The sequence below is a fragment of the Haematobia irritans genome, chromosome 1 (assembly GCF_050003625.1).
Source record: "Haematobia irritans isolate KBUSLIRL chromosome 1, ASM5000362v1, whole genome shotgun sequence".
In the NCBI taxonomy this organism is placed as follows: Eukaryota; Metazoa; Arthropoda; class Insecta; order Diptera; family Muscidae; genus Haematobia; species Haematobia irritans.
In genome coordinates this window covers 212,536,871-212,564,046 of record NC_134397.1, presented here as the reverse complement: position 1 = coordinate 212,564,046, position 27,176 = coordinate 212,536,871, and the positions used below count along the sequence as shown (strand labels likewise).

Sequence of the window (27,176 nt, the reverse complement as noted above, 5' to 3'; positions counted from 1 at the left end):
GAAAATTTTTTCAAAGTTTTATTTCTATAGAAAATGTTGTCAACATTTTATTTCTATAGAAAAATTTCTATAGGATTAAATTTTTGACAGAATTTTCTATAGAAATAAAATTTTACCAAATTATCAATAAAAATAAAAATTTGACATATTTTTATAGAAATAATATTTTGACAAAATTTTCTACAGAAATAAAATTTGAAAACATTTTTCTATAGCAAGAAAATTTTGACAAAATTTTCTATTGAAATAAAATTTTTGACAAAATTTTCTATATAAATAAAAATTTGACAAAATTTTCTATATAAATAAAATGTTGACAAAATTTTCTATAGAAAAAAAATTTGAAAATTTTTCCATAGAAATAAAATTTTGAAAAATTTTCTATAGAAATAGAATTTTGAAAAATTTTCTATATATTGCTTCCTCTATCTTCATTCGTTTTGTTTGTTATTGTTGGTTTCTCTCCAATCACGCTCAAAAACAAACCCAGCCAACTACATTCAAATCGATGATTTGAGTTTGGCAAAGGAAAAGAGATATGCTTGCAAATTTGTTTAGGCAGTGACCGAGTATCAAACCTTTTTTCAGAAGGCTCAAGTGTAGCTCACTTTGGGTTGAGTGAATTACTCGAATTTATTCTGATAATTGGTTGATAGTTTTGCTGCAAGTAGAGGATTCTGATGGGGAATGTGGTAATTCCGAAACAGCTGTACATCCAACCATCTTGCAGTCTATAGGGCTTTGCCCAAATAAATTTGACAAACATTCTTTTCCTTTGTTGGTTAAGCTACACTGGTAGTTTAGTCAATGCATGATTTTAAGCTGAGATCAAAAACAACAATAATTTTGAAAAATTTTCGATAGAAATAAAATTTTGAAAAATTTTCTATAGAAATACAATTTTGAAAAATATTCTATAGAAATAAATTTTTGAAAAATTTTCTATAGAAATAAATTTTTGAAAATTTTTTTATAGAAATAAAATTTTAAAAAATTGTCTATAGATATAAAGTTTTGAAAAAAATTTTCTATAGAAATAAAATATTGACAATTTTCTATACAAATAAAATGTTGACAACATTTTCTATACAAAAAAATTTTGACAAAAGTTTCTATAGAAACAAAATTTTGACAACATTTTCTATAGAAATAAAATTTTAACAAAATTTTGTATAGAAACCAAATTTTGACAAAATTTTCTATACAAATAAAATTTTGACAACATTTTCTATTGAAATAAAATGTTGACAAAATTTTCTATAGAAATAACATTTTGACAAAATTTTCTATAGAAATAAAATTTTGGAAAAAAAATGTTTATAGAAATAAAATTTTAACAGAAATCTAATTTTGAATGAAATTTCCTTTAGAAATAAAATTTTGGCAAAACTTTCTATAGAAATAACATTTTGCAAAATAAATTGTTTTTGTTGGTAGCTTTTTGGTAAAATTTTATACAAATTAATGCAACCGTGTTTTGTGTTCATGTGAGTTCAGTGATTTATTTTAGTGTAGCTAACCTAACCCCACCACCATGGGATGACGGGTATGCTAACTATGTCATTCCTTTTAGAACACTTCGATATATTGATCTTAGACTCCATATACGTCGCGGTGAAGGATCATATAATTCTACTGCCATATTTGACTTCGTAAACCTGTATAATTTCCTTAATGGGGTAAACCCTCAGAATTTCCTTAATGGGGTAGGTTAGGTATAGTGGCAGCCCGCTATTTCAGACTCTGTTCCACTATTCAGCCCATTGGTGAACTTCTCTCTTTCCTTAATGGTGTAAATTTGGCTTCAAATTATTCATCGCTGATTTTCGGCGAGAAACCACAAAACGTTTGATTACAAAATACAAAAAAAGTGGACTATCCATACTAACCTCTGATTTTGCTGAAGTGTTCTTCATATCTCTCCCAATCATTGTGTAACCGTTTTATTAGTTTATATGCATTCACCGGATTCGTTAGATAATTCTCAGTATCTCCAGCAGCCGCTTGATGTTCCGTTTCAATTTTCAAAATTTCTCTGAAAATAAAAGTGAATGGGGAAAAAATTAATAAATCGATACCAATTAATTATATACAATATATGACTGCACAAGTTTCTTTCGCTTTATATGGTTAAATGCCTTTGTGTGATGCTACTCGTTTGACCACATTGGTTGTGTTGTTTTTTTGTTTGTTTTGCTGTTAAATGACATTTAGGCAGAATTTTCAGTGGCAGCGATAAACTGATGATTTACATTCCTTTATCAATTTAATGATCAATAAAAACTAACCATTTCTATTACACTGGAGATGACCATGTTTAAAATTTATTGACAAGTTTCAAAGTGGAAAAGCAACCGGCTTATACGTGGGCGAGGTAATAAACAATCTAATTTATTGTTGGTATCACATAAAACACCAAGCTACAAAATATTTCTTTTAGACATCAAAATGATTTATTGGGTGGTATGGAAGTGGACCCCGGGGCAATGAGCCCTACAAGACAAATCAGACAAGCATCCAAATGTGGGTAACACTTCATAATAAATTTGAGCCCCAGAAGTAAAATCGGTTTTAAGGAGGATTTACCGAAAACTACGGTTTATATAAGCCCAAGGAGTTAAATCAGGAGATCAGTCTATATGGGTGCTACGCCAAAAACATGCAACGATATACACCAAATTCAGCACCCCTAACTGTGGTTTTGAAAAATCTACAGAATCTAGACCCAAAATCGGAGGGCGGGTTTATAAGGGGGATATATAAAAATCTGTATCGATACACAATATATTCGGAACACCTATTTATGGCCCTAAAAACCAACTAGCTTTAACATTTCAAACAAATTGGATAAAAACTATGGTTTTAGAGGCCCAAGAAGTAAATTCGGGAGATCGGTCTATATGAAAGCTATAGCAAACCATGGACCGATGCACACCATTATCTGAAAACCAATTTATGGTCCTAAAGACCCCCAAGTTTTCAGGCAAATCGGATAAAAACTACGGATTCTAAAACCCAACAAGTAATATCGGGTCTATATGGGGCTATACATGGACCGATGCATAGCAATTTTCACACTCCTATTTGTGGTCCTAAAACGCCTCTAGATTTCCAATTTCAGGGAAAGCGGATAGATACTATGGTTTCTAGAAGCTCAAGAAGTAAAATCGGGAGAGAGGCCTATAAGGGGGCTATACCAAAACATGGGTCGATACACCTCATTTTCGGCGCATTTATTTGTGGTCCTAAAATACGTCTAGATTTTAAATTTAAGGCAAATCGGAATAAAAATACAGTTTTAGACGCCCCAAAAGTAAAAACGGGAGATCGGTCTATAAGGGGGCTATACCAAAACTTGGGCCCATAGGCAACATTTTCAGCTAATGCCGTGGACATAGTGTGGCGCAGGGTATAAATATGGGAAATATTTATAATATTTAGGCAATTTTTCAAAAATGCCTTTATGAAGTCGGAGTCTGAAGATTTTGCTGGAGTCGGAGTGGTAAAAATTTTGCTCGACTCCGGCTAAATCAAATTTTTTAAACCACTTCACATTTTTGTAACTAAGCAAGTTTTTACGCAAATTAGTTTCCATTGCGTTATTCATTCGATCAATGTACAGCATGATTGTAAATGAAAATCAACTTCCAATTACGTCTATCTTTTTATGTTTCCTAGAATGTTAGACTAGCAGATGGGCTGGATCGATCCATTTTAATGCCCATATCAATTTATTTGAAATATTTCGAACAATCGAAATTATTTTTTTTAAATTTTATTTTAAGGCCATATACATATGTGGAATATTGACAGAAAATTTTTTCAAAGTTGTTTTTTATAGAAAATTTTGTCAAAATGTTATTTCTATAAAAAGTTTTGTCAAAATTTTATTTCTATAGCAAATTTTGTCAAAATTTTATTTCTATAAAAAATTTATTCAAAATTTTATTACTATAGAAATATTTTTTTTTATAGAAAATTTAGTCAAAATTTTATTTCTATAGAAAATTGAGTCAAAATTTTGTTTCTATAGAATATTTTGCAAAATTTTATTTCTATAGAAAATTTTGCAAAATTTTGTTTGTTTCACAAAAATTTTTTCACAATTTTATTTCTATTGATAATTTTACTTCTATAAAAATTTAAGTCAAAATTTTATTTTTATAGAAAATTTTGCCAAAATTTTATAGTAATAGATTTTTTTATTAGAAAATTTTGTCAAAATGTTATTTCTATAGAAAATTTAGTCAAAATTTAGCTTCTTTTGTGAGTATTTACTACACAAAAGATTTTTTTAAATTGTATTTTTATTGATAATTTTTTCAAAATTTTATTTCTATAAGAAAAATTGCTCACTGATACTCACTGCTATAAAAAATGTATTCAAGATTTTATTACTATAGAAATATTTTTTTCTATATAAAATTTAGTCAAAATTTTATTTCTATAGAAAATTTAGTCAAAATTTTGTTTCTATAGAATATTTTGCAAAATTTTATTTCAAAGAAAATTTTGCAAAATTTTGTTTGCTACAAATATTTTTTTAATTGTATTTCTATTGATAATTTTTTCAAATTTTTATTTCTATAAAAAATTTTGCCAAATTGTATTTCTATATATTTGGTCAAAATTTAATTTCTATAGAAAATTTAGTCAAAATTTTGTTTCTGTAGAAAATTTTGCAAAATTTTATTTCTATATAAAATTTTGCAAAATATTTTATTTACTAGACAAAAATTTTTCCAAAATTGTATGCTCACCGGTACTCACTACTAAGTCGAAAACTTGTAGAAATGACTCAAATTTTCAAATTTTTCAATGAATGAATCATAAATGCATTTTTGCGAAATTGTCTTAACAATTATAAATATTTCCCAAATATTGCCCGAGATTTTGTATAAGTCTAATTTGGGATTTTATCAAAATGTATTATAATCGGCACGCCCGACTTTAGACTTTCCTTGCATTTTTATTTTTTGTTAAAATTGTGTTTTTTGTTAAATTTGTGTGTATATTGTTAGATTTAAATTTTAAGTACATAGATTTTTTAGAAGTATATACAATTTTGTCTAAATCGATTCAGATTCAAATTCAGGCATATGGGACTATAAACCTTTATATAGCTCGCAACAAATTTAAAGGATTTGAGATAGTATCAATAATTTTGGTCCACAAATACATATACTGTTGGTATCTTTGCATATTATGATGGGTATTTATAACATATTTTATTTATTCAACATTGCCCTAAATTTGAAATATAGAGTTCAATTGGCATCTAATGTGAAATTAAGACTTTTTTTGCACACATAAATAAATACGATACTTTATATCGATCCACATACGGTACCCCCACAATAGAACTACAAATTAATGGTATTAAAATGGGATTTAATTATATTACCCGGAGTCGGAGTCGGAGTAGAGCTGATGATAAATGCTGGAGTCGGAGTCGAGCAAAATTGGCTCGACTCCACAGCCCTGGTCAATACATATGAATTAGAGGTATAGGAAAATTTGGGTCATTTTTACAAGTTTTCGTCTTAGCAGTGAGTATCAGTAAGAAATAAAATTTTGAGAAAATTTGCTACAGAAATAACATTTTAAGAAAATTTGCTATAGAAATAAAATTTTTAAATTGTATTTTTGAGAAAATTTGCTATAGATATAAAAAATTTTAGAAAATTGTCTATTGGAATAGAATTTTGACAAAATTTTCTATTGAAATAAAAATTCGACCAAGGAAAGAAAATTTTGACAAAATTTTTTATAGAAATAAAATTTTGGGAAAATTTGCTACAGAAATAAAATTTTGCAAAATTTTCTATAGAAATAAATTTTTAACCAACTTTTCTACAGAAATAAAGTTTTGACTAAATTTTTTATAGAAATAAAATTCTGACTAAATTTTCTATAGAAATAAAATTTTGACAAAATTTTCTATAGAAATAAATTTTTTTAAAGAATTTTCTGCCAATATTCAACATATGTACATAGGTATATGTTCTTAAAATAAAATAAAAAAAAATAAATTCGATTGTTCGAAATATTTTAAATAAATTTTGATGGTGTTGAACATTAAAATGTATCGATTCAGTTCATCTGCTAGTCTATCATTCTAGGAAATTATACATTCCGTAATTGGAAGTTGCTTTTCATTTACAGTCATACCCCACATTGATCGAATGAATAACGCTATGGAAACTAATTTACTTAAAAACTTTTTTTATATACAAAAATGTGAAGTTTTTTAAAAAATTTAGTTTAGCCGCAGTCGGAGTCCAGCAAATTTTTTACGACTCCGATTCCAGCAAAATCTCCAGACTCCGACTCCACAGCCCTGCTTGCGACAAACATATAACATGTTCCCCATGCAATAATAAAATTTAGCTCTTGAAACATGTTTGATGTCATCATGTTTCTTTTCTGCGTGATATTGGCTTTAGTCCCCTTGGGACCGTATTTTTCGTTATTTTTACGAAACATTCAAAATTCTTGGTAAATTCTTTATTTAAATAATAAAATTTTAATTCATATTTGTAAAAGTTGCAATTCAAATTTATGTGAACAAACTTTCGTATACAGAAATCTTGTTTAGAAATGAAAGATTCGTATATACCATACCTGTATACAAAAATACGATCATCTGTAAAATTTTCACAATGAAATTAAATACCTACAAAAAGAAATACTGTATGAAACCGTTGTTGTTATGCATTCATTAATTAAATTAAATCATATTGTTTATTATTATTTTTTTGTTCTTTTTGGAATGACATTTTTAATGGGCCACAAATCCAAAGCCTTGTTGTGAGATGCTATTCAATATGAATTTTTTGTGGATGTGATTTATTTAACATTTAATTTTTTTGCCAAAAAACAAAAACACACATACACACACAAAAAGAAGTAATGAAAACTATTTTTGAATTATTTTATCCATTACTGCTTTTTAAGAGAAGATTCTATGATTCTTTTCGGAGTGGTTCTATTTTTGACATATCTCTATTGATGGTTAGCCTTTCAGAGGAGATTAAATTAGCAATTAAAATTTTCAAAGCTTTCGCAAAAGAACTTCCGTGGATGTGCAAAAGTCAATCGGCACAAGTTCAAATCCCAGGGGGAATGAATTTTATTATTTTTGTCTTATTATTATACTAATACCAACATGGGACTAATACGGTCCCAGAAGCCAGAGTTTTACCCCAATTTGGTTGAAATTTTGCACAGGGAGTACAATTACCATTGTTGCTATGCGTGCCAAATTAAGATATAGCTCCCATATATATGTTTTTCTGATTTCGACAAAAATGATCAAAACACCAACATTTTCTTGTAAAATCGCCACTCGAAAAGTTGCAAAAATGACTCTAATTTTCCTAAAGTTCTAATACATATATATCGAGCGATAAATCAGTAATAAACTTTTGCGAAGTTTACTTAAAATTGCTTCAGATTTAAATGTTACCCATATTTTTTTACTAACACTGTGTTCCACCCTAGTGCATTAGCCGACTTAAATTTTAAGTCTATAGATTTTGTAGAAGTCTATCAAATTGTTTCCAGATCGAGTGATATTTAAATGTATGTATTTGGGACAAACCTTTATATATAGCACCCAACACATTTGAAGGGTGTGATATGGTATCGAATATTTAGATCTACAAAGTGGTGCAGGGTATAATATAGTCGGCCCCGCCCGACTTTATACTTTCCTTACTGGTTTTTGTGCTGGGTATATCAAAATAGATAATTAAGGATAATTATCAAGCTTTAATAAAGCATAGGGTTTTACTTTGTTACATTACGTATCAGCCACATGATAGAGTATAATTACCATTTGTAATTTCTATGCGGAGTTTGATTTAAATCGTTTTGGATTAAGATATATCTCACATATATACCTTTCGCCCGATTTCCACATGTTTGCTATTTATCTAAATTTTCCACACAATCAGAAAAAGTGAAGCCTCCATTTCACAAAATCCAATTTATCTTTATTGTAGTTCTTGGAATTATTATATATATATATATATATATATATATATATATATATATATATATATATATATATATATATATATATATATATATATATATATATATATATATATATATATATATATATATATATATATATATATATATATATATATATATATATATATATATATATATATATATATATATATATATAGTCTGCAATCGATATGGACTTTTGCGCGGTAATTCGCTTTACATTGGTGTCTTTGTACAATTATGATAGACCTATTTGGCATGGTTGTTAGCGGCCATATATTACCACAATGTGAATTTTGCATCGCTAAAAGACACCGGAGGTCTAATCTGAAGATCGGTTTATATGGGGGATATATATAATTATGGACCGATTTGGACCAATTCCTGCATGGATGTTAGCGACCAAATATTTACATCATGTCTCAAATTTCAGCCGGATCGGATGAATTTTGCTCTTCCAAGAGGCTTCGGATCACAAATTTGGGGATCGGTTTATATGGGAGCTATATATATAATTATCCACCGATGTAGACCAATTTTTGCCATATACCATATACTAACACCATGTACCAAATTTCAACCGAATCGGATGAATTTTGCTCTTCCAAGAGGCTCCGGAAATCAAAGCTGGGTTCGGTTTATATGGGGCCTATATATAACTATAGACCGATATGGACAAATTTTTGCATGGATATTAGATACCATATACTAACACCATGTACCAAATTTCAGCCAAATCGGATGAAATTTGATTCTCTTAGAGGCTCCGCAAGCCAAATCTGGGGATCCGTTTGTATGGGGGCTATACGTAGAAGTGGACTGATATGGCCCATTTGTAATACCATCCGACCTACATCAATAACAACTACTTGAGTCAAGTTTCAAGTCGATAGCTTGGTTTGTTCGGAAGTTAGCGTGATTTCAACAGACGGACGGACGGACATGCTTAGATAGACTCCGAATTTCACCACAACCCACAATATATACACATTATGGGGTCTTAGAGCAATATTTCGATGTGTTACAAACGGAATGACAATGTTAATATACCCCACATTCTATGGTGGAGGGTATAAAAATTTAAGTTCAAAATTGCAAAAACGCCTTTAGTGTCATACGAAATTCTAGGTGGGCGAATTATTGGTAGAATTTACAAATTTTAAGAAATTCTGAACTGTTTTATGGAAATTTTGCACAAAGAGTGCAATTAAAATGTTAGCAATGTGTGTCAAATTTGGTCGGCTCAGATTTAGACAAAGCCCCAAAAAATCGCTTCTCGAACATATTATTCCAAACATATTCTGCTTCAATATTATATATATATATATATATTTTCGGGATTTGCTTGAAGCCGATGCCATCATCAAAATAATTAAATATTTTGTGAAAAATTTTAAGAAATTTTTTTTGACACAATTAAATTAAATATTTACATTGGATTGTTAAAACTAACTAGCTCATGGGTTCACTCTTCTCTGAGTGCAGCAACATGAAGGTGGTTGCAAAACATATCTGCCACACTGTATATTACTTCAAAAAATCTGGCAACCCTGCATGGAATATTGGATAACTAATTGTAGATTATGTTATTTGACCCATATTAAAAAATCAAATTTGACATACGATAGTCCATTTTATTCGCACCAGTAGTCAAATTTTATATGTACAAAATTTCAAATTCACGCTTTTGCATAATGATAATCACACTTTATTGGATTTTTATTTATGCCCATAAGTGATGAAAATTTTCAGCGGCACACATATTCAAATCATTTCAAATTCAAACAGAAGACTATGAATTTAATTTAAATGAATGGATTATATACGAATTTATTTTTAAATGGGTATAATAGTTCGTTGCGGGTCTAGTTCGGAAAGACCAATTAATTAATTTTAATGATTTTTTTTTTATTTGAATAATAAAGTTCACAATATTCCAAAATTTATGAATTAAAGATTTTTGTCTCACAAAATTAAAATAAATTAAATTACTCACTTTTGAAAAATATCAATACTTTCTTTGGTCTTTTCCACATAATTTTTGAGATCAGCCAATAGGATCTGTTCTGTTTTCAATAGGGTTTCTAAGCCTGCAACCGAAGCATAATATTGACCATCTTCGGCAGAGACCCAACTGACACACAGGATGTAGACACTCAACAGGAAACTGAGATGATTTCCGGTAAAATTTAAAATAATGCGCACATTCATGTTAGAGCCACATATATTTGTTAACTGATCCACTTAGCACTATTATACGATCGATTACAATGTTAACGATAGACCTAATTAAGATTTTTAATTTGGTTGATATTAAACTGCGTTTATTTTCTTAGACCGTATTAGCTTCTCCACCGTTAACTTAAGCTATTAACAATTATCACAGCTAAGCTATTAAAAATTATAAACGCGTCTCCGATAATTAGGGTGTGATAGTCAGAAAAAAACCTTCACTTAGTAAACCGGGATTTTTAACTTGTTTCGATTTCTTCGAACGATATTTTTCGCATGAGATTTCCTATCAAAGGCTGTAGCTATAGCCGGTATTTTTTGTTTTTATTTGAATTTGTTTTCTTGATTTTGTTGTTACCCACTCAAAGACTGATAAACAACTAAATTTAGTCGATGCGCCTTTTTTTCTTTAAAGCGTTTTGTGGTTGCTTTTGAGAAATGTTGCAATTTTTTTATGATCTTCATCTATGACATCGGCCGGTTACTGTTCAGGGGAACTGATTAGAGATCCATGGAAGCAATTTCATTATAACAATAAAATAAATTGATTTTTTCTGTTCGAAATACCGGTTAAAGGAAATGCATTTTACATTTGTAAAAAAAAAAAATACAATTTGATTGATTATTTGACTTTTTTCCCCATTTGAATTCTGTTACAGCAGATGTTTGCCATTGCAAAGCTTACATCAACCAGAATGTTTAGAACTCGATATATTAGGGAAATGAAAATAAGTATATAGGGTCAAAAGTTCGGTCGAGCAGAATTTTAAATAGCCATCACCATGGAAGATATTCTTTACATATTTTAAAGATATATTTTATAAAATTTCTTATAGAAATAAATTTTTAATAAAATTTTCTAAAGAAATAAAATTATGGCAAAATTTTCTATTGAAATAAACTTAAAAAAAAAAAATTCTATTGAAATGCAATTTTGACAAAGTTTTCTATAGAAATAACATTTTGACAAACTTTTCAATAGAAATTAAATTTTTACAAAATTTTCTTTAGAAATAAAATTTTTACAAAATTTATATAAAAATAAAATTTTTACAAAATTTGTATAAAAATAAAATTTTTACAAAATTTGTATAAAAATAAAATTTTGGAAAAATTTTCTATAGAAATAAAATTTTGACAAAATTTCATATAAAGACTTTCTTCAAAATAAGGGTTTTTCTATTTGGTAATTTTTTTTTAAATGTTCGTAAATTATTTTTGGCACGAGTGGCAACCGTGATTGTAATATTGTTTACAAGTTTACAGAAGCATTTTCATCTATTGCATTCAGAAATAAAGTTATTCGTACATTTCTTATACACTTAAAATGTATTATTATACCCATCACCATAGAATGGTGACGGGGGTTTAATAAGTTTGTCATTCCGTTTGCAACACATCGAAATATCGATTTCCGACTATATAAAGTATATATATTCTTGATCAGGGAGAAATTCTAAGACGATATAACGATGTCCGTCTGTCTGTCTGTTGTAAGCACGCTACAGTCTTCAATAATGAAGCAATCGTGCTGAAATTTTGCACAAACTCGTCTTTTGTCTGCAGGCAGATTAAGTTCGAAGATGGGCTATATCGGTCCAGGTTTTGGTATAGTCCCCATATAAATCGACCTCCCGATTTGGGGTCTTGGGCTTACAGAAACCGTAGTTTTTATCCAATTTGCCTGAAATTGAAAATCTAGAGGTAATTGAGGACCATGAAAAGGTGTGCCGAAAATCGTCCATATCGTTCCATGTTTTGGTATAGCCCCCATATAGACCGACCTCCCGATTTTACTTCTTGGGCTTATAGAAACCGCAGTTTTTATTCAATTTACCTGAAATTGGAAATCTAGAGGTACTGTAGGACTACAAATACGTGTGCCAAAAATTGTGAGTATCGGTCCATATTTTGGTATAGCCCCCATATAGACCGATCTCCCGATTTTACTTCTTGGGCTTATAGAAACCGCAGTTTTTATCCAATTTACCTGAAATTGGAAATCGAGAGGTACTTTAGAACCGTAAAGAGGTGTGCCAAAAATGGTGAGCATCGGTCCATGTTTTGGTATGTTCCCCATATAAACCGACCTCCCGATTTGGGGTCTTGGGCTTATAGAAACCGTAGTTTTTATCCAATTTGCCTGAAATATAAAATCTAGAGGTAATTGAGGACCATCAAAAGGTATACCGAAAATGGTCCGTATCGTTCCATGTTTTGGTATAGACCCCATATAGACCGATCTCCCGATTTTACATCTTGGGTTTATAGAAGCCGTAGTTTATATACAATTTGCCTGAAATTGGAAATTTATAGGTATTTTAGGACCACAAAGAGGTGTGCTACAAATGGTGAGTATCGGTCCATGTTATGGTATAGCCCCCCTATATAGACCGATATCCCGATGTTACTTCTTGGGCTTCTAGAATCCGAAGTTTTTATCCAATTTGCCTGAAATTGGAAATCTAGAGGTATTTTCTTATAAATCTAGAATCTGATATAGTCCTCATAGGTGAAATCTTTAAATTTATCTTCGGAAAGTGTCCTCAAGCCCTCCTGAAATTTCAAAGGAAACCCTAATATTTGGTTCATGGTGGTGGGTATTTAAGATTCGGCCCAGCCGAACTTACTGCTGTATATACTTGTTTTTTATTTATTTTTTTATATTTTTTATTTATTTATTCCTATTTAAATTTTTAAAAAGAAAATATTAAATATAAATTTGTGTGCGATAGTTAAATGAAGTAAAAAATTATATACAAATGAAGCATAAAGAATTACTAACTTCATATACAAAATAGTTCAGAATTTCTTAAAACTTCTAAATTTTACCATAACTGCACTCATCGTGAACTTCGTACACAGAAAAACTGAATAGCTTTATAGAAAGAATAAAATACCTTGGGAGAAAATGAACTAAATTGTACTCCATATTATGAGATTTCCTCAAATCGTTGTTAAAACCTGGAGAAGTGAATGTCCTTGTGTACTTTTTAAGTGCAATCCACGAGTTCATCCTTTTCTAGAAGACAAAATGAACCCAAAATTAAGAAAAATTCATTGGCGCCAAATTATGACCATTTTAAAAATTTTGTGATATTTTACCAAATAAATAATTTTTATATTTTTGATAATTTCAATTTTTATAGAATGAATTTAGAACTTTTTTTTGACAACATTTCAAAACCATTTTATAACTTCTTACTCTGTTTTTAACCTATTTGAAACAAAAAGGTTAAAATTACCCATTAAAAATATAACAAGTATATACGGCCGTAAGTTCGGCCAGGCCGAATCTTATGTACCCTCCACCATGGATTGCGTAGAAACTTCTACGAAAGACTGTCATCCACAATCGAATTACTTGAGTTGTGGTATCTTAAAACTTCTTAACATCGTTTTCTAAATTATGAGTTAATCCATACGTGGTATATATTAGACAAAAAAGGTATATATAGGTAAGTCTACAAATAATAATATATGGGGGCTATATAGAATTATGAACTTGATATGGACCAATTTTTGTGTGATTGGGGATCGATTTATCTGAGGACTATAGATAACTATAGACCGATATGGACCTACACCGAAAGAATTTTCTTCGTAAAAAGAACGAAAATTTTCGTTAAAAGTACGAAATTTGTCATTGTTTTACAACCAAAGAAACTTTTCATTAAAAGTACGAAATATTTCGTACTTTTTACGAAGAAAAGTTCTTCCAAAATTTTCGTAGTTTGTAAGAAAAAAATTCGTACTTTTTATGAAGAATCTTCGTACTTTTTATGAAAAATCTTCGTACTTTTTATGAAACAATTTCGTTCTTTTTATGAAAATGTTTCGTACTTTTTATGAAAAATTTTCGTAGTTTTTATGAAAAATGTTCGTACTTTTTATGAAAAACTTTCGTACTTTTTTCTGAAAAATGTTCGAACTTTTAGAAAAAAAATTTATAGTCGAAAGTGCATTTGGTTGTAGTTGCAAGTGTGAAAAATGACATCACTACTTTACATCTTAAGTTTTTGAATAATTTTTAGTTTTATTGCTTCACTTTTATTCATAGCGCGCTATCACCCAAATGGGAAGTAGCATAGACTTGCATAAAAAATAGAATAAAGGAATACACTCAAGCACATTATAAAAGACAATTTAATGCCGCGAACGGAAATTTTACAATTTCAATGAAACTTCTTCGTTATTTCAAAGAAAATGTTTCGTACTTTTTATGAAGAAATTTTAACGCAGAATGTTTCGTAAAATATTCGTAAAAACTTCTTCACAAAATTCATGAAATATGAAGAAAGTTTCGTTAAAAGAACGAACTTTTTACGAAGAAAAGTTAATGTAGAATGTTTCGTAGAAGTTTCGTATATTCGTAAAATGTTCTTCGTAAAATTTAAGAAACTGAATGAAAATTTCGTTATTTTAATGAAGAATTCAGGAAGAATAGTTAATGAAGAATTCTTCGTAAAATTAACGAAGAGAATTCTTTCGGTGTAGTTAGGCATGGTTGTTAACGGTCATATACTAGCACAATGTACCAAATTTCAACTCGGATGAAATTTGCTCCTCCAAGAGGCTCCAAAACCAAATCTCGTGATCGGTTTATATGGGGGCTATATATGATTATGGACTGATATGGACCACTTATGGCATGGTTGATAAATATCATATACTACCACCACGTACCAAATTTCAGCCAGATCGGATGAATTTTGCTTCTCCAAAAGGCACATGAGGTCAAATCTGGGGATCGGTTTATATGGGGCTTATATATAATAATTGACCGATTTCGACCAATTTTTGCATGGGTGTTTGAGGCCAAATATTAACACCATGTACCAAATATCAACTGAATCAGATGAATTTTGGTCATCCAAGAGGCTCCGGAGGTCAAATTTGGTGATCGGTTAATATGGGGGCTATATATAATTATGGACCGATGTGGACCAATTTTTACGTGGTTGTTGGAGACCATATACTAACACCATGTACCCAATTTCAGCCGGATCGGATGAAATTTGCTTCTCTTAGAGGCCTCGCAAGCCAAATCGGGGGATCGGTTTATATGGGGGCTATATATAATTATGGACCGATGTGGACCAATTTTTGCACGGTTGTTAGAGACCATATACTAACACCATGTACCAAATTTCAGCCGGATCGGATGAAATTTGCTTCTCTTAGAGGCCTCGCAAGCCAAATTTGGGGGTCCGTTTATATGGGGGCTATACGTAAAAGTGGACCGATATGGCCCATTTGCAATACCATCCGACCTACATCAATAACAACTACTAGTGCAAGTTTCAAGTCGTTAGCTTGTTTCGTTCGGAAGTTAGCGTGATTTCAACAGACGGACGGACGGACGGACGGACGGACGGACATGCTCAGATCGACTAAGAATTTCACCACGACCCAGAATATATATACTTTATGGGGTCTTAGAGCAATATTTCGATGTGTTACAAACGGAATGACAAAGTTAATATACCACCCATCCTATGGTGGAGGGTATAAAAAAGCGAATTATAAAAACTTGAATTCAAAGAACTTCTTGTGAAATTAAAATAAAGAACAGTTTTGGAAGGACATTTGTGGAAGTACTTTTAAAGGTGTGCCTTATGCTGGGACAGTAGGTAATTTTTACTATTTTTGGGAATTGTACGAAAAATTTATACTGCTTTAGTTCATATTAAACTTATGTGTACGATCATTGAACATTATCCCCACATTTAGTTCATAAAATGATTGAGACATTTTATGAACTAAAGGGAAATTTCGTTGGTCTGCGGAAAATTTCGAAAAATATAATAAAATTTAACTACCAACAAATATTTTTTTTTTGCAATAAAAATATGTGAAATTTAGCGTTAGTTTAACTACGGACTTTTTTTGCAATAAAAATATGTGAAATTTAGCGTTAGTTTAACTACGGACTTTTTCAGTGTATGGCCCTAAAGAAATTTTTTCCTTCACGAAAAGTGAAGGCCGGATTTTATACAAATCCACGCCACAATTGTAGAAAACTTGCTCGGGCTCGCCGAAGTACAAGAAATGTTGGACGGAGAGAGTCCAGGAGTTGCTTCACTTGCACGGGTTTTCTTGCCAAAGATGTCAACTGATGCTATCCATATTGATCACCAGAACTTAAGCGCCGCAAATGGCAATGGTAGGTTAGGTTAGGTGGCAGCCCGATGTATCAGGCTCACTTAGACTATTCAGCCCATTGTGATACCACATTGGTGAACTTCTCTCTTATCACTGAGTGCTGCCCATGTTAAGCTCAAAGACAAGGGACCTCCTTTTTATAGCCGAGTCCGAACGGCGTTCCACATTGCAGTGAAACCACTTAGAGAAGCTTTGAAACCCTCAAAAATGTCCCCCCATTACTCAGGTGGGATAAAAAAACTTTTTGTTGTTCGGTCGAAACAGGAATCGAACCCACGACCTTGTGTATGCAAGGCGGGCATGCTAACCATTGCACCACGGTGCACTGAAAAAAGGCATGCCCGGTTCCAAAGATTTTGTCTTTACTTTAACAATTTTGATATTGATTCCGAGCCAAAGAAGCGGAGAATACAAGTAAGGATATTTTTAAGATACAATTCTCTTTTAAATTCGGGTTTTGTGTACTTGCTTCTAGGAAGAAAATTTTAATTTTAGGGTTTTTCAGCTTTTTTTTCTTCATATGCTATAAAAGTCCTTTAAAAACGAGTTAACGACAAATACAGACTCGACTTCCCGAAGAAATTGCGCTATGTTTCAAGTAAAAAACGTCTTTAAAATAAAGTGATGAAAAACATGTCCCATTTTTTTATGATTTTTGGCTTTGTAGTCAAGATGCAAAAACACAACAAATTTAAAGACAATTTGATTAATTTTAAAAAATTTTTCTGAACTGTTAAAGTCAAGTTGACCTTACCCCAAAAAATATTTCTTTCATGGTATGATACCCATTTTTAAGTCAAATCACTTAATTTTAAGGACAACACGACTTCATTGAAAAGCTAAATTTGCATTTGTATTTTAAGGACATGAAATCATTGGCCTCACGACAATATTTGTTTCAGTGTGGCTGATAATGTGGCAATGGTATGTACCCCAGTAACGGCTGATGGTAGCATCACTAGTGTTCTTCGACCGTTCAGTCAAAGTAAATGCCGAGTAGTACTGAAGCCCTGGACAAACAAATATTTCGGCCGCAGATCATGAAGTTTCCAGTAAGACTCAGCATCATCGCACTCAGAACGCGTCAACCAAGAATGACTTAAATAGTAGATTCCTCGCTTTACCACGCAATCGCCGCCAAAATCTCCTGATTTTAATCAGTTGGACTTTTGCGCCTCGGACTTTTTAGATTTTTAGATAGCAAAGTTGAGCCTAAAAACTACCAAAGTGTCGATCATCTCAAGAAAGCGCTTCATCGGGAATGAGCGCTTCATCGGGAATGAATGACTGTAACGCGTAATGGCTTATTCCACACAATTCGTGCAAAAGGTAGCCAATTCGAACAAATCTAAACGGACTAAAGGGTGATACGGTCAAAATTTGGTCAATATAAACTTAACGTATTTCTTTCAATTTTGCATTCAAAGGGTGATTTGTTAAGAGCTTGATAACTTTAAAAAAAAAAAAACGCATAAAATTTGCAAAATCTCATCGGTTCTTTATTTGAAACGTTAGATTGGTCCATGACATTTACTTTTTGAAGATAATTTCATTTAAATGTTGACCGCGGCTGCGTCTTAGGTGGTCCATTCGGAAAGTCCAATTTTGGGCAACTTTTTCGAGCATTTCGGCCGGAATAGCCCGAATTTCTTCGGAAATGTTGTCTTCCAAAGCTGGAATAGTTGCTGGCTTATTTCTGTAGACTTTAGACTTGACGTAGCCCCACAAAAAATAGTCTAAAGGCGTCAAATCGCATGATCTTGGTGGCCAACTTACCGGTCCATTTCTTGAGATGAATTGTTCTCCGAAGTTTTCCCTCAAAATGGCCATAGAATCGCGAGCTGTGTGGCATGTAGCGCCATCTTGTTGAAACCACATGTCAACCAAGTTCAGTTCTTCCATTTTTGGCAACAAAAAGTTTGTTAGCATCGAACGATAGCGATCGCCATTCACCGTAACGTTGCGTCCAACAGCATCTTTGAAAAAATACGGTCCAATGATTCCACCAGCGTACAAACCACACCAAACAGTGCATTTTTCGGGATGCATGGGCAGTTCTTGAACGGCTTCTGGTTGCTCTTCACTCCAAATGCGGCAATTTTGCTTATTTACGTAGCCATTCAACCAGAAATGAGCCTCATCGCTGAACAAAATTTGTCGATAAAAAAGCGGATTTTCTGCCAACTTTTCTAGGGCCCATTCACTGAAAATTCGACGTTGTGGCTCGTTAGTAAGTCTATTCATGATGAAATGTCAAAGCATACTGAGCATCTTTCTCTTTGACACCATGTCTGAAATCCCACGTGATCTGTCAAATACTAATGCATGAAAATCCTAACCTCAAAAGAATCACCCTTTATAAAACCTGAATACCCCTCATTTTGAAGGTGTGTGTGTGTAGAATGTTGCTTCTATTTTGATTTTGGAATTCACTCTTCAGTTGTCAAAATGCCGTACAAGCAAGAAGAGCAGCTAATCAAAATTTTGCTCGCGCATCGCGAAAATCCGAGCTACTCGCACGCAAAGCTGGCAAAATCGCTAAAAGTTGCCAAATCAACCGTTACAAATGTAATTAAAGTGTTTGGGGAACGTTTGTCGACAGCCAGGAAGTCTGGATCGGGGGGAAATCGAAAACCGGAAGCCGCTGAGACGACAAAGAGAGTTGCCGGTAGTTTCAAGCGAAACCCTAATCTCTCTCTCCGAGATGCCGCAAATAAGCTGGGTGTATCGTCTACAACCGTGCATCGAGGCAAAAAACGAGCGGACCATCGACTTACAAGAAGGTAGTGACTCCAAATCGCGATGATAAACAAAATACGACGGCCAAAGCGCGATCCCGGAGGCTGTACACGACGATGCTGACGAAGTTTGACTGCGTGGTAATGGACGACGAAACCTACGTCAAAGCCGACTACAAGCAGCTTCCGGGGCAGAAGTTTTATACGGCAAAAGGAAGAGGAAAGGTAGCAGATATTTTCAAGCACATAAAACTGTCAAAGTTCGCAAAGAAATATCTGGTTTGGCAAGCCATCTGTACCTGTAGCTTGAAAAGCAGCATTTTCATAGCTTCCGAGACTGTCAACCAAGAAATTTACGTGAAAGAGTGTTTGAATAAACGTCTGCTGTCTTTCCTGAAGAAACACGGTTGTTCCGTACACTGAAAAAAAAAGCATGCCCGGATCCAAAGCTTTTGTCTTTACTTTAAAAATTTTGGTATTGATTCCGAGCCAAAGAAGCGGAGAATACAAGTAAGGATACTTTTAAGACACAATTCTCTTTTAAATTTGGGTTTTGTGTACTTGCTTCTAGGAAGCAAATTTTAATTTTTCGTTTTTTCAGCTTTTTTTCTTCATATGCCATCAAAGTCCCTTAAAAACGAGTTAACGACAACTTTATTTTCCACATTCAGACTCGACTTTCGGTAGAATTTATGCTATGTTTCAAGTAAAAAACGTCTTTAAAATAAAGTGTTGAAAAACGTGTCCTATATTTGAACGATTTTTTGCTTTGTAGTCAAGATGCAAAAAGACAACAAATTTAAAGACAAGTTAATTAATTTTAAAGATTTTTTCTGAATTATTAAAGTCAAGTTGACCTTACCCCAAAAAAAATTTTTTTCATGTTATGATACCCATTTTTAAATGAAATCACTTAATTATAAGGACAATACGACTTCATTGAAAAGTTTATCGACTTTTGGACAAGGAAAAAAAACTTTATATTAGAGAAATGCGTCTTCTATACTAAGCAAACTTTGCATTCGTATTTTAAGGACATGAAATCTTTGGCCTCTAGACAATATTTTTTTCAGTGTACTGTTTTGGCCGGATTTGGCATCTTGCCATTACGGTAAAAAGGCCATGGAGTGGTACGCCGCCAACAACGTGAAGGTGGCTCCCAAGGACAAGAACCCTCCCAACACGCCAGAGCTCCGCCCAATTGAGAAATACTGGGCTATTGTCAAGCGGAACCTAAAGAAGGCAAAAAAAACTGCTAAGGACGAGCAGCAGTTCAAGGCAAACTGGCTTTCTGCGGCGAAGAAGGTGGACAAGTTGGCTGTACAAAATCTGATGGCAGGTGCCAAGCGTGAGGCCCGGCAATTCGGATTTGGAAAAGCGAAAGCCTAACTGAATATTTTTCCTGAATTTTATACTAATTGAACTTGAAAAAGAAATTTAATTTGATTTTTTTAATAAACGATTTCACCGATTTACACGCGTTTTCCCTTGACCAAATTTTGACCGTATCACCCTTTATAAGATTGTAAAGGGTGATTTGTTAAGAGCTTGATAACTTTTTTAAAAAAAAAAACGCATAAAATTTGCAAAATCTCATCGGTTCTTTATTTGAAACGTTAGATTGGTCCATGACATTTACTTTTTGAAGATAATTTCATTTAAATGTTGACCGCGGCTGCGTCTTAGGTGGTCCATTCGGAAAGTCCAATTTTGGGCAACTTTTTCGAGCATTTCGGCCGGAATAGCCCGAATTTCTTCGGAAATGTTGTCTTCCAAAGCTGGAATAGTTGCTGGCTTATTTCTGTAGACTTTAGACTTGACGTAGCCCCACAAAAAATAGTCTAAAGGCGTCAAATCGCATGATCTTGGTGGCCAACTTACCGGTCCATTTCTTGAGATGAATTGTTCTCCGAAGTTTTCCCTCAAAATGGCCATAGAATCGCGAGCTGTGTGGCATGTAGCGCCATCTTGTTGAAACCACATGTCAACCAAGTTCAGTTCTTCCATTTTTGGCAACAAAAAGTTTGTTAGCATCGAACGATAGCGATCGCCATTCACCGTAACGTTGCGTCCAACAGCATCTTTGAAAAAATACTGTCCAATGATTCCACCAGCGTACAAACCACACCAAACAGTGCATTTTTCGGGATGCATGGGCAGTTCTTGAACGGCTTCTGGTTGCTCTTCACTCCAAATGCGGCAATTTTGCTTATTTACGTAGCCATTCAACCAGAAATGAGCCTCATCGCTGAACAAAATTTGTCGATAAAAAAGCGGATTTTCTGCCAACTTTTCTAGGGCCCATTCACTGAAAATTCGACGTTGTGGCTCGTTAGTAAGTCTATTCATGATGAAATGTCAAAGCATACTGAGCATCTTTCTCTTTGACACCATGTCTGAAATCCCACGTGATCTGTCAAATACTAATGCATGAAAATCCTAACCTCAAAAGAATCACCCTTTATATTCTTGCTTTTGAACAATATAATTAAGAGCTTTCAAAAAAGTAGTATGGATTTTCAATTTGTGACCCGGATGTAGTTCAAACTTGGATCATATCCAATGAATTTTATATGGGCTTGTCATAGGACGGAAGTACTCAATTTTTGCATCCTTTGTATTGCTTCATAAGCTGTGCCTCGGAACTTCATTTTGATGAAGAAATCTAAAAAAGCAATTACCGGAAAATGAATCAATGGCGCGCCTAAATGAACCAGGTAAAAGTTGATATTTGCCATAATTGCCCATGATTAACATGTTATTCATAATATGAGGATGATCGATTTTATGACGAAGATTTTTATATCAAGTTCTTCTTCTTTGTCATAAAACGGTTTCACTATGCGTTGTTGCTAATCAGAGCTAATTATGCTTGACATTTCAATGGGAATATTTTATAGGCGTGGATAAATTATAACGAACGTTATATCAGAATCTCACTCAATATTATCTATTTTGATAAAAGAATCGAATAAATTACGAATTTCTAACTTACTATTGATGATTTTTGCAAGAGGTTTGATTGAAAAAGTCTCGCGATTTGCAGTGAAATTCATAAATTTATAACTTGATTTTTGTTTCTTTTTGTTTTGTTTGCAAATTTTATTTTTTATTTATTAATTCATAATGTCAACATCTTAATTATTTCCATAGTTTACACATTCATAAATTTCATTGAGGTGTGGTGGCCGTGGTGTGGTTGCCAGATGTGACGAATTGCGAATTTTAACAATTTGACGCTTACAAGTTTTCATCAATCAATGAGATTGTCAATAGGGCACACCAGAAAACTGATGGTTTTTTTCTTCAAAATTTTTTTTAGTTCCAATCTACTCTGAAGAAATATTGACCTAATAAGGTATTTGTAGATTACAAAAAGTAAACGAAAAATTTCCATAGTTAAGTTTTACAAAATGAAACACATTTTTCTTTATTATACCCACCACCATAGAATGGTGAGGGGGTATAATAAGTTTGTCATTCACATCGAAATATCGATTTCCGACTATATAAAGTATATATATTCTTGATCAGGGAGAAATTCTAAGACGATATAAGCATGTCCGTCTGTCTGTCCGTTGTAATCAAGCTACAGTCTTCAATAATGGAGCTATCGTCCTGAAATTTGGTACAGGCTCGTTTTTTGTTTGCAGGCAGGTCAAGTTCGAAGATGGGCTATATCGGTACAAGTTTTGATATAGTCCCCATATAAACCGGTTTCCCGATTTGAGGTCTTGGGCTTATAAAAACCGTAGTTTTTATCCAATTTGTCTGAAATAGAAAGTCTAGAGGTACCTGAGGACTATAAAAAGGTGTGCCGAAAATGGTGCCTGTGGGTCCATGTTTTGATATAGCCCCCATATGGACCGATCTCCCGACTTTACTTCTTGGGCTTCTAGAAACTGTATTTACTATCCCATTTGCCTGAAAATGGAAATCTAGAGTTATTTTGGGACCATAAAAAGGTGTGGAAAATGGTGCCTATCGGTCCATGTTTTGGTATAGCCCCCATATAGACCGATCTCCCGATTTTATATCTGGGGCGTCTAGGAACTACATTTTCTATCCAATTTGCCTGAAATTGAAAATCTGGAGGTATTTTAAGATCACAAATAGGTGTGCCGAAAATGGTGCTTATAGGTCCATGTTTTGGTACAGCCCCCATATAAACCGATCTGCGAATTTACTTCTTGGGCTTATAAAAACCGTAGTTTTTATCCAATTTGCCTGAAATAGAAAGTCTAGAGGTAATTGAGGACTATAAAAAGGTGTGCCGAAAATGGTGCCTATGGGTCCATGTTTTGATAAAGCCCCCATATGGACCGATCTCCCTACTTTACTTCTTGGGCTTCTAGAAACTGTATTTACTATACCATTTGCCTGAAAATGGAAATCTAGAGTTATTTTGGGACCATAAAAAGGTGTGTCGAAAATGGTGCCTATCGATCTATTTTTTGGTATAGCCCCCATATAGACCGATCTCCCGATTTTATATCTTGGGCGTCTAGGAACTACATTTTCTATCCAATTTGCCTGAAATTGAAAATCTGGAGGTATTTTAAGATCACAAATAGGTGTGCCGAAAATGGTGCTTATCGGTTCATGTTTTGGTATAGCCCCCATATAAACCGATCTCCCGACTTTACATCTTAGGCTTCTAGAATTCATAGTTTTTACCCAATTTGTCTGAAATTGGAATTCTAGATGTATTTGAGCACCATTAAGAAGTGTGTCGAAAATGGTGAGTATTGGTCCATGTTTTGGTATAGCCCCCATATAGACCTACCTCCCGAATTTATTTCTAGGACTTCTAGAATCCGGCTGACCACCAATAGCCGGATATGGTGTGTGTCGACCCATGTTTTCAGGTATAGCCCCCACATATGCCAATCACCAGGTATAAATCCTTGGGCTTCTAGACACCGTAGTTTTTTTCAGATTTGCTCGAAAATGATATTTTAGACCCTCAAAAATCTATTTTGCATTTATTTTTACCGGTCCATTTGGTAAAGCATCGATATAGACCGATTGAACTTCTTGAGGATACACCCAAAGAAAAAATATTTTCCTCCGGAAAGAAATTTTAGACAAACGAAATTCCCCTTTCGTATAAAATATTTTCGTTTAGAGCAAATTAATCCGAATTTTTGATAAGCGATTCAACGATTATCTCTAAAATTTGTGTCAAAAGAAAACTTTGCTTGTCTAAAATTTCGCTCCTCAAATGCCTCCAGAATTCCAATTTCATACAAATTGGGTAAAAACTACGAAATATAGTAATATAGTAGGGAGATCAGTCTATATGGGGGTTATACCCAAACATGGACCGATAAGCACCATTTTCGGCAAACCTTTTGATGGTCCTAAAATACCTCGAGTGTTCCAATTTCAGGCAAAAATGGATAAAAACTACGTATTTTAAAAGCCCAAGAAAAGTTGGGAGATCGGTCCATATGGGGACTACACCAAAACATCGACCGATAAACCCCGTTTGCAACACACCAATTTATGGTCCCAAAATACCTCTAGATCTAGACATGCTTATATCGTCTTAGAGTTTCTCCCTGATGAAGAATATATATATATATATATATATATATATATATATATATATATATATATATATATATATATATATATATATATATATATATATATATATATATATATATATATATATATATATATATATATATATATATATATATATATATATATATATATATATATATATATATATATATATATATATATATATATATATATATATATATATATATATATATATATATATATATATATATATATATATATATATATATATATATATATATATATATACTTTTTATAGTCGGAAATCGATAATTCGATGTGTTACACGGAATGACAAACTTATTATACCCCCATCACCATTCTATGGTGGTGGGTATAAAAACAATTGCAAAGATTTTATTCATTTGAAGCATCTTTTTTAATTTTATGAATTTATGACGTCCTATCCAAGCGCACAGTTTTAGAATTTTTAGCGTTTATTTTACTTTCATTCCATTCATTTTGATCAATAATGACTTTCAAATTTCAAAATATGTTTTGCAGAGGAGAAAAAAAAATTTCGACATTAAAATTGGAGATATTAATAATCTAGCATTTTAATATTTGGAGGGGGTCTTTTTCTTATTTCAATTATGAGTGATATTGTGAATTTAAATTTTTAATGGCAGCTTTATCAAGTTCAGAAATTCTGCACTCGTCGCTAGACTTTTCAAAAGAATACCCTAAATAACAATACTGTTCAAATTGGAAAAAGCACTAAGTGAAAAGTAAGAAATTAAGAAAGAAGCAAGATGGTGTTTTTTTAAACGGATATTTAGCGCTTTTTGGAAATCTAAATGCACTAAATTTGGTGCTAAAAGTATCAAATTGGCATCACTGATAATCAAGCATCACTAGACTATACCGGATCTCTATACAGAGATCCAGTATCATACCCAAATACGACATCTAATTTCATGTCCTTATGATCAGAAACCCAATCACATGAAAAATTTAAGTTTTAGTTAAGTGTTTTTTTTTTCAAATAAAATTTAATTTTTTTATTTGTGTCCAAAAATTAATTGAAATAAATTTGCATAACAATGAATTGTTGTTGTTTGCAATTAAAATACTAAAATACGATAAGTGATTGCCATTCGTTGTCTATGTTGATTTCTACTCATCTTATGTCACCAAACTTTATTAATTAATTTGATTCCATTAATTGCAAACAGATCTACATAAACTTGCTAATGAAGCTGTTAACAATAAACCCTGTTATTCATTATTTTTTAAGGATTTCATAGACTAGCAAATGTTTATATGTGAATTAAAAACCGTAAAAAATATATTTTTAGCACTGGATAATGATATTGCAATATTAAATGAAATTGTTATGGAAGACAAGTAACAAAGAGTTAAATTGTGATAAAGTGAAAATTCGAACTGAAAATTTGACACTCTAAGAATCGGACAAGACACAAAAATTGACAATTGTCGTGAGACGTTTGCTATATTAGCACATTAAAATTAACCTCTCATAATTGGACACCTTCCAAATGTGGACAAAGTGTAGACGACCGTGGCACTGTGCTTCGAAAGCGGAAAAAATATGTGCTCCGATTTTAATTATACCCTGCGCCACACTGTGGAACAGGGTATTATAAGTTAGTGCATATGTTTTCAACACCCACACGGATGAAAAAGACTGTTTTTCATATGTTTGGCTATAAACATTATATGTTTGGAAAACAAATTTTTAAACACAATATTTTTGAGTGCAAGCATATAATGTTCATAAACTAGCATAACATGTTTGGGACATATATGTTAATATGTTAGAACATATTATGTTTGGGACATAAAATGTTTTTAAATATAATATGCTTGGATGCAAACATATATTAATTTAGAAATAGCCTATAAACATATATGTGTTTAGTAGCTTGGAGCACTATTTAACAGGGAGCGATATTGAATTAAGTTGGTGGTTGTTGCTTGTTATTACAAAATTAACATTTTATTTTTCCTTGGGCAATTGATCAGCTACTTCTTTGATCCTTACAAACTGTGTGGTCCGCTGTTCGTATCCCCGTCCGGCAAAAGGTTAAATTAAAATAAAAAAATTATACAATTGAATAATTTCTTCTACAATGTTTGTATTACAGAAAAAGGTGCTAAGAACTAAAAAATCTCGTGGAAGTGAGAAAGATGTGGGGTAATATACAATTGGGCAGAAACAAAATTTTGAGCATTCAGGTCGAAAACCTATGTTGTTAGCACCTATATTACCTGTTTATTTTCATAATTCATTATGATTGTAAATATATAAATAAATAAATAAAATTTTGAGCACAATATTGTTTGGGAGAATTTTTTTGAGCATATAATATTTTTGGGTGCAAAATGCTTCCAAACATATTATATGTTCACATAATAACATATTGTTTTTTGGAAGACAACATTATTGAATTTGGATGCAAAAATACA

At 32.3% G+C, this 27,176-nt stretch overlaps 1 protein-coding gene across 1 annotated transcript in view; it reads right to left on the bottom strand.

Moving 5' to 3' along the window:
• The window catches only part of LOC142234657 (uncharacterized), a 133,528-nt gene that overhangs the window by 18,035 nt on the left and 88,317 nt on the right, over positions 1–27,176 (bottom strand). The window contains exons 17-18 of the mRNA XM_075305828.1: positions 10,016–10,262; positions 1,890–2,035 (exon numbers count right to left, since the gene is read on the bottom strand). Coding sequence (XP_075161943.1) covers positions 1,890–2,035; positions 10,016–10,262 — 393 coding nt within the window. The remainder of the gene's footprint in view (positions 1–1,889; positions 2,036–10,015; positions 10,263–27,176) is intronic.